General features: G+C 46.2%; 1 protein-coding gene across 2 annotated transcripts in view; it reads right to left on the bottom strand.

Moving 5' to 3' along the window:
- CNTNAP4 (contactin associated protein family member 4) overlaps positions 1 to 19421 on the bottom strand; it is a 1754782-nt gene that overhangs the window by 671550 nt on the left and 1063811 nt on the right. For both annotated transcript variants that reach the window (XM_085632834.1, XM_085632836.1), the window contains exon 7: positions 14429 to 14572. In XM_085632834.1, coding sequence (XP_085488960.1) covers positions 14429 to 14572 — 144 coding nt within the window. The remainder of the gene's footprint in view (positions 1 to 14428; positions 14573 to 19421) is intronic.

Here is a 19421-nt window from a genome sequence, read left to right as displayed (position 1 = left end):
CCAAGGGCCAACTGACCCAAAATCAGTCTACCTCACACAATTGGAGCGATCAGAGTTCCTGAGCACACTTCTTCTGTGGGCATTAGAACAGCAGCAGCAGATTCAGGTGAGTTTCCTGCATGTGGTTGCAGAGTTCTCACTCACAGTGGTGCCTCCGTAGCGACTGGAGGTTATTGGCAGCTCCTCTGTGGTCTCTAGTACCTTGCAAAATGGGAGAGGGGTGGTGATATGAGGCTCCTTGTGCGAATTCTTTATGCAGAGCAGATGGGCATAGTCCCAAAATGGCCTCACTTCTCTCAATGATGACTGAAAAGGTCACACAACTTGCTGGCCCCAGTGACCCCACTCTGGTATCCGAGGTCAATATATACCTATGGGCTCTGGCCTGATTGACACACTGAAGCCCTCAAGGCCAATCCTGGCATACAGGTTCATGGCTCACTATCGCAAATGGGATATGGCCCTTACAGCACAGTAGTCTTCTCACGGATGACCCTATGGGCCCATGGCTCAATTCAGGACAGGCTTCTTCTGGCATACGATGGCCGCTGACTTTGTTCTGCATACAGGCAATGACCTGATAAGGATGTCCACTTGACAGGACTCCCCACTGGACCTCACTCCTTCCAACGCTCTCCTCTTCCTCACAGGGCACACTGATAATGGCAAGCAGGCAGGCATTGGTGCTCCAGGAAGAATTTCCTGGTTGATGACCAGTCACCCAGCAGAGAGATTATCAGGTCTTGGCCCCCAGTCCTAATCACAGGCAGAAGACTTGCAGAACTTGCCCTTTCACTCAGCCCATTTAGCTGCTTGACAGACGACAATGTTTGGGGACTCAAACTGCCCTTCTTAAAGTCAATTTCCAGAACCCAATTGTTAGTCTTGGTCTTTGAAGTTTATGTTGGGGTCTACTTCTTTTGAAGTATCTACGCCTCTGCTCTCTTCTTCCTCTTGAAAGCAGTCCGTCACAGCAGGAGTGACTCAAAAGGTGATAGCCCCAGAACACAGGCCGTGGAAGGGACTTGAGTTCACACCTGGGACCGTATTACAGAGAGTGCTCTGGGGTGCAACCGGCGTTTGTGCCTACTTTGTGTGCCTTCAGGGCACTTTGGTATTACAGAAGGGGTTGCAGATGCTTGTGCGGTCCCTTCTGTAATACCAATAGCGCTGGCGCACATAAAACGCCAGTGCTATCTGCAAGGGGCGTTCCCTCATTTGCATTGGGGCATGCCCCTTGCAAATGAGGGAATCCCTATGCCTCTGTAACTGGGCTGTAATACAGACACAGGTGCAGAGGCAAAGAAGCTGTCAGGAGGCGCACTGACACCTAAAAGGTGGTTCACTGTCAGTGCCCCCCTGAGAGCAGCCTTCTGCAGGGAGTAAAGGGGGTCCTATGGACCCTGCATACATTCCTTTGCAGGTGGGTGCATTCACTGACTGCACACACCAGCAAAGGGATCTCTAATCTCCCTTCAAAGTGGAGGCGGGTTGCTGCCTGCACAATGAAACATGGAGTGGCTGCTTCAAAGACGCTCCATATTTCACTTGACGGCACTGCCCCCAGGGCAGCATGAGTTCGCGTCTGCCCTCGGGGCAGTGCATTCTATGAAATAGGGTGCACTTTCTCTGTTTGCGCCTGGAGCACATGTTTTAAGGTGACCAGGCGCAAACAGGAAAAGTAGGCCCTAATACATAATATGAACCTTGGATGTCAGCCAGAGTGATATGTATATAGTACAGTGACTGTTCCCATGAGGCACAGGGTCAAGACTGATTTGCATATGGCCATGTCTGAACTGGGGTTGCGTGGTGAGCAAAATAACGATGGATTAAACCCAGATCTGTGACTGGGGGTGAATGTTTTACCAATGTGCAACATTCCGTCCATCATCTTGTGTGTTTTGCTGTTCGCCCAATGTGGGAAGGGTATGCCCAGACGTGGGTCCCGTGCTCACTACCCACTGGAGTCAAACTATCCTGGCTGAAGAGGGGTGAAACCCCGAAACCGGTCCTAGGATGCTTGATTCCGATCCAGGGAAGACATGGCTTGGCAGTTCGGGGTGGACTGTTCCCATGAGGCACAGGGCCAAGACTGATTTGCATATGGCCATGCCTGAACTGGGGTGGCGTGGTGAGCAAAATAAGAATAGATTAAACCCAGATCTGACCGGGGGTGAATGTTTTGCCAATGTGCAACATGCCGTCCATCATCTTGTGTGTTTTGCTGTTCACCCTATGTAGGAAGGGTATGCCCAGACGTGGGTCCTGTGCTCACTACGCCACTGGAGTCAAGCTATCCTGGCAGAAGAGGGGTGAAACCCCGAAACCGGTCCTAAGATGCTTGATTCCGGTCCAGGGAAGACATGGCTTGGCAGTTCGGGCTGGACTGTTCCCATGAGGCACATGGCCAAGACTGATTTGCATATGGCCATGTCTGAACTGGGGTGGCGGGGTGAGCAAAATAACAATGGATTAAACCCAGATCTGTGACTGGGGGTGAATGTTTTGCAAATGTGCAACATTCCGTCCATCATCTTGTGTGTTTTTATCAAAAGGTTAGCCACAACCCTACTCTTTATGATTCTCTTATCAGCCCCATCTCCTTCCTGTGATGTGCCCAGGCCCCTTTCTTTTGACTTCTCACTGAATCAAAGAGCACCCTTTAAAGTGTGCAAGGAAAGCCTGTATCTCCCCTCTCCAGTGTGTGTCCCACCCAGCTTACAGGAATGCAGCAATACACAAATAAGTCTGGGAGATTTCTCTACCTTCTCTCCATGTTTTATCATGCAGGCATGGGTCATCCAAATGGAACCCAGGACCCCTACATGCATTGTAGCATTCACATGCACACAAACACCCAGTGCAAGTATACAACCTACGCACATTGAACATCAATGTATCCTTCATATAAAGTACCACCCATAGGCACACATATATCCAGCACATACATATAACATACACACAGCACTGTATCCTTCATGTACTGTACCATTCATAGGCACACATACATTCAGCACATGCATTCACCATGCACAAACTGCTCAGTACTGCATTGTCCCTGTATTGTATTCTTCCCATATACACATATATCCAGCGCAGTTACACTACTTATGCGCTGAACAGCACTACACACCAAACCAATGTAGGGCACGGTAGAGCTAAGCACACAGCAGTGGAACTTTACAATGAGTGAGCCTTTAGGCCTTACTTTAATGACAAAGGTTAAAAAGGACTTCTTCACATCTACTGATCACTACACTGTATGCTGCCACCACCAGCTCGTGCTGCTTAACTCCTGATAAATGTACAGAAAAACAGGCAGTCCCAGTGGAAAGCCTAATACACAAACATCACATCACCATTATCATAAATTAAAGATAAACAATTTTGAAAGTTCACTTCTCTTTTTATTGTTGCATTATAGTCCTGCATCTTAGATAAACATATGGATAGGTGCAACGGGTGGGAAAGTGCTCAAAGGAAGTGCTCGTCGTGCGGGTATCGGAGGTGTGAAAAGGAGAGTGTATAGACACTGTAAATACTGTATATGCACTCCCCTTTTCACGACTCCGTAACCCGCATGACGAGCACTTCCTTTGAGCACTTTCCCACACGGAGCACCTATGCATATGTTTAGGTAAGATGCATGACTATAATGCAATGAGAAAAAGAGAAATGAACTTTCAAAATTGTTTTTCTCTAATTTATGATGTGGGTGATGTGATGTTTGTGTATTAGGCTTTCCACTGGAACTGCCTGCTTTTCTGTACTGATACTGACCCAGATTTTGTTTGATTTTGGGTTCTCCCTATTGAAGTGTAACGTAACTCCTGATAAAGGCAGTAGCCGTCCACCGCTATGAGGGTAGCACTTTTTCTCCCTCCCGGTCCAACAAGACTGCAATCTGTAAGATAGGTCTATGTGATGGGGCACACGCATGATCAGTGTGTGCCTATGACAACATAACTCAACATTAACGATTCAGATATCAGCACAGTTGGGCACTTAGGGCACAGGTGTACATCCATTAACATGCAGAGGACTTTTCCATCCCAACGCTATTGGACAATCATTGATGGCTGTGACTTGCCATGCATCGCTGTTAGAAATTGGGTTGTTGGTTGACTGGGGTATGAGCCCCGGTCAAACTTGGCCTGGAGGGGCTAAACCTTGCCCCTGCCTACCAGGTGGCCCAGATATACCATGGAACCCTACCTTATCTGGCACTTTCTGGTCCTGATAGTCAGGCCTGCATGCTGTAGGACATGAAGCACCTTTCTGAAGGTTAGACAGGTGTTCCTCCCAGCTGGAGCTGTACACAGCAATGCCATGAAGGTAGGCGGCAGAGAAGGCCTCCTTTCCAGCTAGGACCCTGCTAAACAATCTCTGGAAGGTGGCAGGGTCATTCTTCAAGCATCACCCAAAATTGGAAGTGGACTTCTGGAGTTGAGAATGCTGACCTCTCTTTGGCTCCTTCAGTCAGAGCGATCTGCCAGTACCCTGATATTAAATCAAAAGTATTGAGGAACTTGGCAGCGCCCAGCCTGTCTAGCAGCTCATCAGCTTGGGGGAAGAGGTGTGCATCAGTTTTGTGATGGAATTGAGACTTCAGTAGTCCACTCAGAACCTATGCTCTGGATTAACACCCGATGGGACAAACTTTGGCACCAGCACCACAGGGCTGGATTAGGGACTGTTGGAGGGCTCAATCTCTCCCAACACCAGCATCTAGGAGAACTCCTCCTTGATACTGGTCCTCACCTTATCTGACAACCTGTAAAATGTTTTGTTCACATGTGGGCTGTCTACAGTATCCATGTCATGGATGCACAGGTGTTTGAGTCCAGGGGTAAGGGATACAAAAGAGGCAAACTCCAGAGTATTTGTTTAAGTCAGACTGCTGTTCTGGAGGATGGGTAAGAGAAAGGTTCATACTCTTCCACTATCTCATCTGTTACCAGGTGCATGCTCACTTCGGAACTCTCAAAGTGAGGTTTGATTCATGGAGAACACCCTTAAGGAGTTCCTAGGGGTCTGGAGATCCACCAGGTAGGTTGACTCCCCCTTTTGGTCTCTTTCATCTTGTATGGGCCTGTCCAGTGATCCTAGAGTGCTCTGGACTCCACAGACTTCATGACCCATATTTTCTGGCCAGGTTGAAACTCCACCAGAGTGTCCTCCTGACCATACCAGAGCTTTATTACCTATTGGCTGGCCGCATGGTTGCTTTTTGCCTTTTTTCGGAAGCAGTGTATCTGGTTGCAGAGGGCTAGAATGTAGCTGAACACATCCTGGGGAGGTTTACTGTGAGCTTGCTCCCACCTCTCTCTCACAGGGCTCAGAGGTCCCCTAACAGGATGACCATAGAGGAGTTCAAAGGGGCTAAACCCTATTCCTTTTTGTGGCACCTCCCTGTAGGCAAAGAGAAGGTAAGGAAGGGGGATGCCCCACTTACAGCTCATGGGCTCAGGCAGGCCCATTATCATGCCTTTCAAGATCTTGTTGAATCTCTCAACAATACCATAGGTTTGGGGGTGAAAGGGTATGGTGAACTTGTAGGCTGCCCCACATTCATTCCACATGGACTTCATGTACGCTGACATGAAGTTCATGTCTCAGTCAGACACTACTTCCTTGGGGAATTCCACATAGGTAAAGGTCCCGATCAGAGCCATGGCCTCCACAGGTGCAGTCACTGACCTCAGAGGGATGGCCTCTGGGTATTGAGTGGCATTGTCTACCAAGACCAGGGCAAATCTGTTGCTTACGGCTGTCTTGGGGTCGAAGGGTCCAATGATGTTGATTCCAATAACAGGTAATGGGATCAGGGGAACTTTGTGCTTTTTCTGTGACTTACCTTGTCTGGCAGATGGTACAGGACCTACAGAATGCTTCTGAGGCTGTCTTTAACTGGGGCCAATAAAAGTAGGCAGCAAGCCGTTCAAAGGTCTTGTCTTACCTTGGATGTCCTTCCAGGGATATATCATGTGCCAAACCCAGTATAAATGTCCTGTAATACTGAGGGATCACCAGCACTTGGCCTGCCCCAAAGCCAGGATACTTAGGTTCACCATATGGAAGGTCATTCTCCCAATAGATCAGGTGATCCCCAGAGGTGTCACCTGCTGCCTGGGCTTCAGCTTGCCACCTCATGGCATCTGGAGTGAAGCACTGTTTCTGCATCTTGCTATATTCCTCCCTGGTGGGCTCACCCTCAACTTGCCAACCAGCAAGCTCAGGCAGGTCACTCAGAGCGGCAATGTCCCCCTTGGTTAGCTCGGGGGCCTCCTTCTCAGGTGCCTTGTCAACTTCAACTGTGGGAACTTCAGGACTGGTTTCCCCTGCCCCGTGTAGATCTCTTTTTGGCAGCCATCTGGGTCATTGTCCCAGGCTCCAGACAGCATTGACTTCCTTCACAGGCAGCAATTGACCGTGTGGTCATACAACGAACTCAGGCAAGTCCAACATGTCCAAATGTGACCTTAGTTTTACCTCCCACCGGGTGGTCTGCTCCAGGCCGTTGCCTAACAGAAAACCTACAGGCGTGGCAGGGCTTACAGCTACTTTTAGAGAACCTGAGACCCCTGCCACTCAAAGGGGACCAGAGCCACTGGTAGACGGCTGTCACGATTGTCGGCGACTATGACTTGGTGAAATGTGTTAAGGAGGTCCTGCTCTGAGGACACAAGCTGACACTTCATAGTATTCATACTGGCTACTGTGTCCCTCAGAGCCTCCACCTGTTTCCCATTGATGATGATCCACTGTCTGTTCTTGTAGGTGTTGTCAGGCATATGGGATTTTGGCACCATCTCTTTATCTCCCAGGAACACTAGGATTATCTCTGTCTGTTTCCCCAAGCTAACTGGGACTATCTCCTCCCCGAGCTCCACATTCGCCAACCCAGGTGTTTGTGCACTGGTGGGGGATATGCCCTCTTGAGAGATTTGGAGTCCCCTTTCGTGTGACCATACTTGTAGCACTTAGTACATTGGGGTACAAACCTCCCTGTCTGCTTATCAAAGAACCCTTCCTCTTAGGTTCAGACTGGGACTGATTACCACTGCACCCTTGAAAAGTATTATGGCGGCCTTTAGAGAACTCCTTATTTTTACCTTTTTCTCCCCCCCTCCTTCTTCAGGTTGTAAGCCTAATCACATTTGTGGGATTCTCCCCCAGGTACCTTCAGTCACATTCTATTTCTAGCCCAGAAATTCACATCCTCAACAAGCTTCCAGGGGTCAATCAGCTTACTGCGAAATAGGTGCTGGCGCAACTCTGCAAAACAAATACTGAGAATGTGCTCTCTCATATTAAGATTGTACAGCCCATTGTAATGATTCACTTTGCTGCTCCACACCCAACCATTCAGTGCCTTGCAGTAATAATCCACAAAATCTACCCAGGACTGGTTGGGGAGCTTATGACTGTCCCTGAACCTTTGGCATTACTTTTCAGTGGTCAGCCAAACTTTCAATTTAAATGGCTTTCATTAGAGTGTACCTGGTTTGGTCGCCAACCTCTAGTGTTAGACATGTGTCCCAACCCCCCACCCCCAGTAGGCCTGTGTTTCAGCAGACCACCCACCCAATGCTTTTCTGGGACCTTGTTGACTCTCAGGGCTATCTTGTAGGCAGAAAAACATTTGTCTATGTCATCTCACACTAAAACACTGGGCACCAAATCCTTGTGGATGCCAACTCTTTTGTCTCCCTCGGGCACTGTGGGTATGCTGCTACCATCACTGCGGAATCTGCCTGTCTGGTTTTGATGTCCATCTCCTTTAAACTCAGTGCATGAGCCAATAACAATGTTCTTTCTTCTAAGGCTCTGTCAGCCTTCTTCTCCTCTGCCTCCATTTTTAACTTAGCCATTTGCAACTCAAATTCCCTCTCCTCCCTCCTCTCCGCCAGTTCCTCTAGCAGGGAATTCCTTTCCAGGGAGTCAAATCCTCCCCTTCTGCTGCAGGTGGTTCCTCCACCTTCTCAGGCTCTCCTGTGATCTCACCCGGTATGGAGTGAGCTTCAGCCCAGGTCCTCAACACCTTTTGTAATTCTACTTTCCTGGTGGTGCTTTTGGCAGGAAGGCCAAACTCCTTGCAGAAGTTAATAAACTGGGCTACAGCTCAAAGCTCCATGTTAGCCAGCTCAAATCCCATGCTTGCAGGTGTGGTTTCAGATCCAAAGGATAGAGACATGATTTTAGAAATTTAAAAATGCCAATCCGGGGCAATTAAAAAATTCAAATTTGGTCATAGGTATGGAATGGTACTGTACACCCAATCATTGTATGGCACTGCAAAGCTTTGCTTATGAATAAATGTGTATCTTTGTCCAAGGACATTAGCTAAGCCGAAGTTCATTTTGAAGTCAATTCAAGGCTGGTGTATGACCCTCTTAGCCATCATAAAAGGTTTACCATCCTATCCACAGCTGTTGCTTGAAGTATAATAATCCTATTGGAGTAGGCCAGCTTCCTGTTTTATCTACAGAAACTGCACTTCGTCTAGTTTACAATTCAATTCTACTAGCGGTCAGAGAATTGATTAATCTACCACTGTCCTCCGCATCACTGCCTGCAACATGGAAGCATGTAAAAATTGTTCCTCTTCTAAAGAAACCGTCTTTAGAGCCTTCGAACCCGGGTAATTTTTGTCCGAACTCCCTTTTTTAGCCAAAGCTACTGAATCCTATGTAAATACAGTCTTGGCTGAATTTGTAGAGCAGAACAAAATCCTTGGCCCCTCACAAAACGGTTCTCGCCCCCGTCACAGCACCGAGTCGGCGCTGTTGGCTGTGACCAAGGACATCCGTGGCAGCCTAGATGTTGGGGACTCTGCGGCCTTGATTCTGTTGGATTTAAGTGCCGCTTTTGACACTGTTTCCCATGACATCCTCTTATATAGGCTGCAGGATATCGGGGTCAGGGGGCTGGCCTTGGCCTGGTTCCATTCTTTTTTGGAAGGCAGAGCTTTCCAAGTTGCTGTACCACCGCACCACTCACAGATGTATGCCACTAAGCATGGGGTCCCACAGGGTTCGATTTTGAGCCCTGCATTGTTCAACATCTATGTTCAACCCCTAGAAATGGTAGCAAAGAGTAGAGGGATGTCATTGGTATCTTATGCCGATGACACCCAGCTATTCATTGCCTTTTCAAAAAAGTGTAAAAACAACCTCTTTAAATTTAAAGAGGACCTGTTAGCGGTTGCAGACTGGATAACAGCCAATTGCTTGCAGCTTAATGATGCCAAGTCAGAAATTCTTATGCTGGGGAGAGATAGTGCTCTTTAGTCAGAACAGTGGTGGCCAGATAAACTCAAACCAGCGCCACTGCCCAATGAGGCGGTTAAGAATCTAGGCTTCTGGATAGATAGGGATCTTTCTTTTGATACCCAATCTAAAGTTCTTGCAGGGGTCTGTTTTGGACTCCTGAGGGGGTTGAAACCTTTGCTTGGATATTCTGAACCAAAAATCCGCCAAACCATTCTCCAGGCTACAAGTTTAGCCAGGTTGGATTATGGCAACTCCCTTTATCTAGGCGCCAACAAATCTTCTATTTTACACCTCCAAAGAATTCAGAATGCCGCGGCACGTGCTTTGCTGGCACTGCCCAAGTTTTGCTCGGTATCTAATCTTTTACCTAAGCTTCATTGGCTGCCAATAACCAAAAGAATCCAGTTTAAGTCCCTGTGTGTAGCCCACAAAATTCTGACACAACAAGGCCCTCCGATCTTAGTGGAACTGTTAGTCCAGTACATCGCAAATCGCCCCCTTCACTCTGCCAACTAGGGATTGGTGTGTACCCCCCGATTTCAAAAAGCCAGAGCTGGTGGTCGATCTTATAAGGTCCAGGCGGCCCACCTTTGGAACTCCCTCCCGATCTCTAACAGAGGACTTCAGAATCACTTGACTTTTTGAAAGGCTTTACAGACCTGGCTCTTTCCGGTGTAACTGTCTGTGTTTGTTGGAGTGGCCTATTGGCACCTGTTCTTTGGGTAGCGCTGGGATGCCCCGTTGCTGGGGCAGCTATGCGCTGTATATATCCAGAAATAAATAAATAGATAAATGACCCTTCAATCTTCACAATATTACACCCAGATCCCTCTGTCTTTCTTTCCAGGTGCACGTTCCATTTTGAAATGCAATAAATGAATCAACAAATAAATAAAGTACATGGAGAGGCACTCCTTGACATTTTCTGTGTTCTACTGTGACAAATGTTACTGGTGGACTAATATAAATGATCATGTGAGGTGTAAAGAGGCATTGTGAATGGTTTACATTTATTTTTATATTCCCAATACGCTCTAAGGATCGTTATTCAAATTTAGGGAGAGACTATGGTAGAGAGTTTCGGGCTCCTTGACAGATGCATTCTTCAGGAAGCATAGAATCTGATTTTACAAAAGACTTTATAAAATAACATAGGATTATTAGAAACATATGTTGTAGGGAAAATCAGTCAGGAAATAGCAAGAACTAAGAGTACCCTATAATCAGGTGCTGCACTTGCACTATATAAAAATCTTTGTTCATTCTTAGCATGTTTCCCAAGATAATACAGAAATGTATGAGGCAAGCACAAGCATATTTTTGCATGTTAAATCATTTTAAGAAACTTCATTTTTTGCACATTGGAATTCACTAGTGTGGTCCAGAATGAGTTATTTAACAGTGAAATGCATGGGAAGATTAATTTTCAAGGTCAACTGTTTAATCGTTTCCAGTAGGTTATAGATGTTGGATCAATCAATCCGGGGAAAACAGTAATACTTTTATTTAATGCTACTGCTGTCAATATTCCACAAGCTCTAGTTCATAGATATAATTCCACACACCCAATTAGGTATTCAGGTTACACCCAATTATGATGATCTGTTCAAACTCAATTATGAGGCCACATTAATTAAAGTATGTAACCTTTTTAAATGGAGATCTCTACTGCTTTCAATTGCTGGAAGAATTGCTTTAAGGATACTGTTAGTTTTGCTCTTTCCATTTTTTTCTAGTTTTCAAATTTTCCTATCAGAATTCTTCACCAAGGCTGTGGTGAGCCCGCAGGTGCAGTGCGGCAGCACTCTCACAGCAGTGGCTGTGTTAGGCCCATAGGAGAGCCTTAACAGCATACAGCCACACTGAGAGTGCCTACAGCACATTCCTGTATGATGTGGCATGCACCTTGTCATGAATGCCACACCAATCATGAACGAAGGTGCAATTCCAGAAGGCCAAAACATGTACCCCTCTGCATGTACCCACAGGCACAGATTCGGCTGGAACTGCATGTCCACCATCCTATGCAGGTCATAATATGCTTGGCTGTGCTGGCATTGACACCGCCAACATATTCAGGCTGTTTGAAGAACCACCACCACAGCGTGATCCTTGATCCAGATGGAAGCAGCAGTCTCCTGGCAGTCCCATCGCCACGATCATAATACAGCGGTCGGACTGCCACTGCGAATACGGCGGTCCTAGGACCACCGTACTCCTAATAAGGCCCTTAGTCTTTACAATGATGGAGGACACCGGGATTTCTTCACCAAAGTTTGCAAAAAAAGTCATCTTCCAAAAAAATAGGCATAAAATAATTCAGGAGGTACTTTGGTGTAAAAACAAAGTTTTTAAAGAATTGACTATACCAAACTGTCATGAGTTTCAGTTATTGAAATACTGTATTGGTTTTGGATTACGCCTCTCCACTGAGAAACTCAATCACTGTCAAATTATGGACTTTGAAGCGGTTGCTAACCTCAAACACAATACCTCATGGAAGTCTTGGGATCGACTAGCTATTGCAGACTAAAGTATAAGTAAGAAGTTATGGTTCAGTTATTAGAAAATCAAAAGCTATTAAATTGTATTGAATGTTCCTTGTAGGGCAAGCCTTCGCTATTTTAAAAATGATGTTTTTTAAAGATTCTATATTACTTTTTTTAACATGTACAAGAAGTGTCAATACTGTGCCTTCATGTACCAGAGTCAATGCTCCAGATCACAGGTACGCTACAATGCCATATATAATGGATCAGACAGATTACAACTGTGTCACCTTTCCTAAGTAGTAAATGACATATCCGCCTAGGCCTCGTACGGAATTGATAAAAGGTATGCAGGAAATGGAATCCAAATATCCTTCAGTTTCGAGGGCCTCAGAAGCTCTTCGGCATGGAATTCAAGCAGATATCTACAGTATGCTATGTCGCGGAGCCATCAATTAATTTTTGGGACTCCCATCTTGCCCCTGTGGATAGCCACTATTGTTTTCACTAAGGATAAAGGAAGGAAACTGGGTTCAGGATTTCATATAATGAGAAGGAAGAACTGAGCCAACTAAGGTTTTTTTTTTATGTAGGTGGGACGGCCACTGCGGTCCCACCGACAGACAGCCCTTCAGACCAACAGTCGTATTAGGATGCAGGCAGTCGGACCCTTCTATCTCGGCAAACGAACCGTCGCCTCTACCAGGATCTACTGATCCTGGGTGCGGTGGTCAAATTTGCGATTTTGAATGGAGGCCATGCCCGCTCAGGCACTGCCATCAGGATCACAGTGTCCATTTCCCACAGTCTTTTATTGGCGGTTCAACCGCTATGGAACGGCTGTTGGAAATGGACTTTGGGGGCCACAAGCAGGGTCCCCGTCCCCCTTGGGCCTCTGATAAGTGTACCAGGCACCACATCGTGCCTAGCACATGGTGCGTGCATGTTTGAAAAATACCATTTTCTACTGCAGCTTGTGCTGCGGCCCTTTTCTAGGCTGCAGCACAAGCTGCAGTAGAAAAAGGCATCTTACGACTACCTACACGTAGGTCTGATCAAAATATGGCGAGTGGGACTGCCGACTCCTTGTCGGCCGGTCTCAATCCCGCTTCAATGGCAGTCAGACCATCGGAATGATCCCCTTTAGTTATAAATCGTTCAGAACCGCACAGTTTAGGCTCATGGAGGTTCTTTCCCATTGAATTCTTTATTATACCCCTAAATGATTGAACAAGTTTAATCCTTCTGTTAGTAATCACTGTTTTAGATGTCACTTAGAGGGAGAAGGTGATTGAATTCATGTCATCCATCACTACATGTCTTGCACTGCATGAATTCCAGATTCAATTAGAAATGTTTTCTGAGCTCACTAATGAATGAGCCTTTTCTGTAAGAGCCTTTTCCGATCTTATTTTAGATTACTAGAAGTTCCAGGCCTCGATGTTTTTCTTTATCTGAACGTAGGTTCATATGTAATATGATGTCTGAGGCTCGCTCTCTGATCTGGCAGTGGCAGAATTCAACCTAGTGTCCGCCCTAGTTCATTGGTGAAGTAAAACAGAGAGGGTCACATTTTTTTAACATGTGTATGCAAGAAGAATTTTTCAAATGAATAGGTATAACAGTATTTGGTGTAATTTAGACTCATGATAGATGTCTTCCTAGTAAACCCTTGTCTTGGTATGATTTTTGTATTAAATCCGTGTTTGTATTCGATTAGGCAAGCGCCTTGTCCAATATATACTTATCTAAACTATTCCTAATTTTATTATAATGATTCGCTGTAACAAAGTTTTCATATATCTTTCTTTCATTAATTTTCAATCTATGATGCCACTGCACTTGCATTAATGTGTTCTTTTTTGATACTATCAATAAAAATTAAAAAATGCACGGGAGGACGTGTAATTTAAATCACGAACCTTAACAAACGTGCTAAAAAAGCCCGACTTGTTTTGAAAGTTCATGGGAATCTTTGGTAGAAAGTTTGCATAATGCATATTCTGTAAGTAACCGGACCAGAAATGGCTGATGAGCGCTCGGCTCGGGTCTTGCTGTGGCAGAACTTTGTTTAAAATGGCAGCTCCGCGTAATGCCTGCAGTCAGTGAGTCAACCTGCTAGCAGTTGGAAGAACACGTCTTGCCACCTAGAATGTACTGGAGCTCTTCAAACTGGGTAATGGCCTGGCCCTGGCTGGAAAGGAAATCAGCGGACTAATAGACCTTGTTAAGAGCGGAAAGCTGCACCATCTGCAGATTCGCTCTTTCAGCATTTGGACAGCTGCCTGACAGCCATAACCGACTCACAGTTTGCTACTTTAGATTGAATTTTGGGATGCGCATATACTTGCTGGCACCTATCACCGCGCATCAGAGTACATTTCCTTGTTTTATTTCTTTAAAAATGTGTGCTTACGTGGGACACCATTTGAATTTATTTCTAAGAAGTTAAGGACGGTGCTGCTTTTTTTGGAAGCATTTTTTCTTGTTTGTGCTCGATCAGAACTTCAGAGCCCACACAACCATCTACAATTTGCACTGAAATTAGGAGTGTGAATTTGACAAGCGCATCCATAGGACCTCGAGTTGATGTATTGAACACTGTATGCCTCTATTTGAAAACAAATGGTACAACGATGTAGCACAAAGCAGTATTCTTACCGTTGCATGTATCTGACTGTTGTGACTCTTAGCAAAATCGATAATGTTCACACTGTTGTAATAAAGGTTCTCAAAACATCCATGAAAGTTTTTGTGCAGTATTGACACCGATTTTCCAGGTGCTGGAATCCCGCCAAAGCTGAGCTTAGAAAGAGAAAAAAAATCAATAATACTATTAAATAATTTCAAACAATTTACTGACAAAGAGAAAAAAGCCATTTGAACGCCGCAGCCCGCAAACATAAACTAGAAACTGCTTGATTTATTGAATACATCTCTGGGCCGCAGCACCAAGCTCACTTAAATGGCAAGCAAAAGAGCAGTATATGTAGTGTTGGATAAGGCAATTACAGAGGAAGGATCTCCACCCCTGAGGTGCTGGATACTTTGGGGTTTTCCTTTTTGTGTTTCATTCAGATAAACTGCTTTTCACACTAGAATATATTCTTCTCTTGCCCTTGCTCTCTGCACACACTATAATTATCACAGTTGCAGTTCTGCAGCAGATATACAAAGTAACCTCCTTCTCGGTGTAAAAACCTCCCTAACTAAAAAAAAAAAAAAATCCCCTTTGCTATAATTACCAAATTGACTGAAAATGTAATTAACAACGGGGTCCAGAGCATAGGGGCTAGGAGGCAGAAAAAGTAAGCATGAAGCACTGGAAATGAGCTATTTCATCCTCCTTAAAGATGAAAAAAAGCTTGAAAAAATGAAGGAGGAAGGGGTATCCAGTCAACAAAAGTAAATGAGAGCTGATTTAAGGGAGGAGTGTGGTATTGGAGGGCAGGTAGGGATGAGACAGTGAAAGGGAAAGATAAAAAGAGGGATGAGAATAAGATGGTCAAGCCAGAAGGGGGTTGGGACACACGGACAAGGGGACATAGGGGCAAGGGGACACATGGGGAAAGGAGAATGGGTGAAGGAAATGTAAGGAAGAGTTTAAGAAGGAATGGTAAAGGAGACAAACCAAGCTCCACAAAAAATGTGAAGCAAAGGTGTGGGAAATTAAGGTAAATTCTCCAAATAAAGAGAGAACAGTTGTTTGGGGGAGGAGGTGGGAACCACAAGAAATAATGGGAAAGAGTCTCAGTTTGCAGATAAACAAACTTAGAATAGCATGAGTCTGCTAGGTAAGTGTCACTCGAGTTGAAATATTAGATGATACAAGTTAGAAGAAAATACTTAATAAGAACAAGATTTCTGAGGTTAGGTTTTCACAAAAATCACAAACAGCCACCTGCAGCTCACATACAAGCAAACTGTGTATATGGCGTTCTACAGTGGCCTCACTGCAGTATTGAGATAGGTAATAAAGTCCAACCAGGTAAGTTTCAGAGACTAGATACTTCCATTTTATATGTAAAGAGTCTGTTATTTTGACCTTGTTTGAACCTTTTCCATCCCAAATTGCGCATAGGCTGAGTACAAATGAACGGCTAAAGAGGATTCTCCATCTTTTCCCAAGGAATATCCTTCATTGCTATTTATAGGTGATAGAAACTGCAAGTCCACCTACCACTATTGAGCCCCACTTATTGCATCAGTCTTAAAATTTGGTTGTCAAACTTCTACCAAAAAGTATGATCTTTAAACGTCAGATGTATTTAAGATTAGACTTCAAAGAAATCTATTCATACTAAAATATCGTCTTCTCTGTACTCTTCTAGCATAGTGCTGCAGAGTTATCCCCAAACGTTTTGCCTTCCTCCGCCTATTTTTCTGACCTCCTTTTTGTTGACTTCGGGACTCTGGGCACTTTACCACTGCTAATCAGTGCTAAAGTGAGTGTGCTCACTCCTCAAACATGGTATGGTTGGCATACCCCTCTGTGGCATATTTGATTTACTTGTAAGTCCCTCGTAAATTGGTATCCCAAATACCCATGACCTGTAAATTAAATGCTACTAGTTGGGCTGCAGCACTGCTTGTGCCACCCACTGAAGTAGCCCTTCAAACCTGTCTCAGGCCTGCCACTGCACGGCCTGTGTGTGCAGTTTACTTATACTTTAACTTTGCAGTTAAAACTACTTGCCAAGCCTTAAACTCCCCTTTTAGTACACACAGGTCACCCCCACCATAGGCTTTAGGTAACCCTATGGGCAGGGTGCTGTGTAAGTAAAGGTGGAACCTGTGCCTTTATTTGTCTCATGCCCTGGTAGTGACAATCAACCTGTTAGAAATGGGATTTTTGGTTGGCTAGGGCTTGCGCCTAAGCCAGGCAGAAACCACTAATCTAGTCAGGGCAAGGTAGTTACGAGCTGAAGATAACCCCTTGGTAGCTTGGCACAAGCAGTCAGGCTTATCCCAGAGGCAATGTGTAAAGCGCTTGTGCAACACACTAACTCAGCAGCAACACACTAGGCACACCACAAAGGAAACTCCACACAAGGGTTTATAAAAAAAATAGCCTTTGTATTATCACAAACACATTAGAAAATGTTCACAAATGTACATTGTGCCATCTGGCACTTGGCAATATTTCACAGGGGATTATATACATGACAGGGCCAATCGGGCCACTGTCAGAACCATCAGAATGCAAGTAGTGAATATAAAACAACCAGCAACTACTGGCAAAATCATCATCACATTTGGCATAAACACAGTATACAAAAGAACATTAGGCATAAACACATTATGCACCACATTAGGTCCTTGTGCCCTACCAGCACCTCAGGTGCTCACAGGCCAACTGGCCTTCCTCGGGGGCTCATCTGGGACTTCCCTGCAATGCCCTTCGTCCAGTAAAAGTCAGGGCTCTAAGCTGCCACTGCAGCAGGGTGCAGGCCCAACAGGATGGTGCCAGAAATGGGGGGGGGCGCAAGGGTGTAACTCACCCTGGTCTCTCTTGAGACCCAAAAGAATGCCCCCTCAATGTTGCAGCTACCCGCAATCAGGCGGTGCAGCTGTGAAACAAGTAGGCATCAACAGAGTGCCCCTAGTTGCCTCTGCAGCAAAGACAACATGCGTAATGCACTGGGGATGGGGTGCATCTCATCCCTTCCTCTTCATAAAATAAAATGCCCCGTCGTTGCGGTTGCCCGCAATCAGGCGGTGCAGCTGTGTGACCCAAAACAAATTGGCACCAGTAATACCTTGTGAGCTCCCTTAGCTAGGACTCCTAAACAGACCGCCCCCACGTGGCAGGCGCAGCAGGAATCATGCCCGTAATGAACAGGTGGCTGGCACTACTACCAACCAGTAGCGCAATGCCCCCAGGGGCAGGAAGACCTCACTCGATCTCTCCCACGTAGTCAAACTTCCTTGCTGGCCAGACTCACCCTCACTCTGGTGAGTTGGGCCCCAGCAAGCTGACGTGAGGCCTCTCCCTGCCCTGCAGCTTCCCGGCACAGTTTACTCCTTCATACCTGCGCCTGTGGAGACTCCAGTCGAGCCTCTCCTCTCGTGGGTGTGGCCACGCCCATCACCAGGCCTTCTCTTTGCTTCTTTGTTGCCTGGGGAGCCCACGAGGCATTGTCTCACTCTCCAGCAGCTGTAGCTGTCAACATGCGGGGCTTCGACCGGCACAGGGGCCCTGCCCACCTCCAGGCCGCAGCTTTGCCTGAATTCCTCCTCTGGCGCGACCCTTCCCTCTCGGCCACAACCAGGGTCAGGCGCTCCTCGCTTGGCTTCCGGTTTGCGTTGGCGGGTCCTTCTCGCCGCGGTGTAACCCGAATCCCCTGCTTGGCTTCTGCAGGCGGAAATTGGGGCAAGTGCCCACAATGCCCGTGGCGGTTCCTCCTTGCCCAGCAGTCCTTCCAGCCCCAAACAGGTACAAGTAAGCACCAAGCAGTACTCAGACATGGGGTCACATCTCCAATATTTATACCATGCTTCTCTTTGTTATGCCCTGGCACAGGGCTTGGGGAACCAGTCCCAACTGGTTCTTGGGGGTACTGAAGCACTTTCTATACAGTGCTCACACCCTCTTTTGTCAGGTTAGGCTCAGGCCCCAAACACACCACAGGGGGGCGGAGCCAGCATTGAACAAGGCAAGCACAGACCTATTCAGGGTCAGGGGCTACTCCTCCCAGTTCTCCAAATGCAGATCTGCCTATTCAGCCTAGCACTGACTCACCCTGCCCCTCTGGAGTCACACACCTCACCAGCCCCTGTCAATCCAGAGCCAGACATGCAATATACATCAGGCAGGCAAAGACACATAGCACACAGAAATGCTAACTTCTAACAGTGGCATTTCTAAAATAATGATAATATATCTGCACACACCATTTACCCAGCATTTATTATTACTATTCCAAACATACCAAACTTGACCATGCTGCTCCTCTCTTATCAGGAATTACCACTGAAACACCGATCAGGTAATCCCCAATGCATACCTATGAGAGGGCAGCCTCACAGCAGTGAGAAACCAAAATTGGCTGTTTGTCACTACCAGGACATGCCACACATTTAAGGTACATGTCCTACCTTTTAACTACATAGGGCTTGCTAGGGCCTACCTTAGGGGTGACTGATATGTAGAAAAAAGGGGGGTCACGGACGTGGCACCCACTCTATGTGCCACGTCACAGTGGCAGAAAACTGCGCGCACAGGCCTTGCAATGGCAGAGGCCTGAGACAGCTTTGAAAGGCTGCTTTGGTGGATGGCGCAAGCCCACCAGTAGCATTTAATTTACTGGCCCCGGGTATATGAGATACCACATTACTGGGGACTGATAGGTAAATTAAAGTACCCCAAACAGGTGCATAGAGAGTACATGCACTTTACACTGGACAGCAGTGACAAAGTGCCCAGAGTCCTAAAAGCACCAACACCAGGTCAGAAAAAAAGGCTAGGAGGAAGGCAAAAAGTTCAGGGATGACCCAGCAAAAAGGGCCAAGTCCAACACAACCCATTTCGTTTTTGACTCCTGTGCGACCTACTGCTCTCAGAGGCTAGCATCGGGGAATCCCTTATACACCTTTAAGTGGTAATTTCTGATCAGAAAGGAGTGGCGTTGCCATTTTTGGTATGTTTAGAATA

This window comes from Triturus cristatus, chromosome 2_1, assembly GCF_964204655.1.
Source record: "Triturus cristatus chromosome 2_1, aTriCri1.1, whole genome shotgun sequence".
In the NCBI taxonomy this organism is placed as follows: Eukaryota; Metazoa; Chordata; class Amphibia; order Caudata; family Salamandridae; genus Triturus; species Triturus cristatus.
Note: the sequence above shows the minus strand (reverse complement) of the source record. Positions and strands in the feature narration are given on the sequence as shown.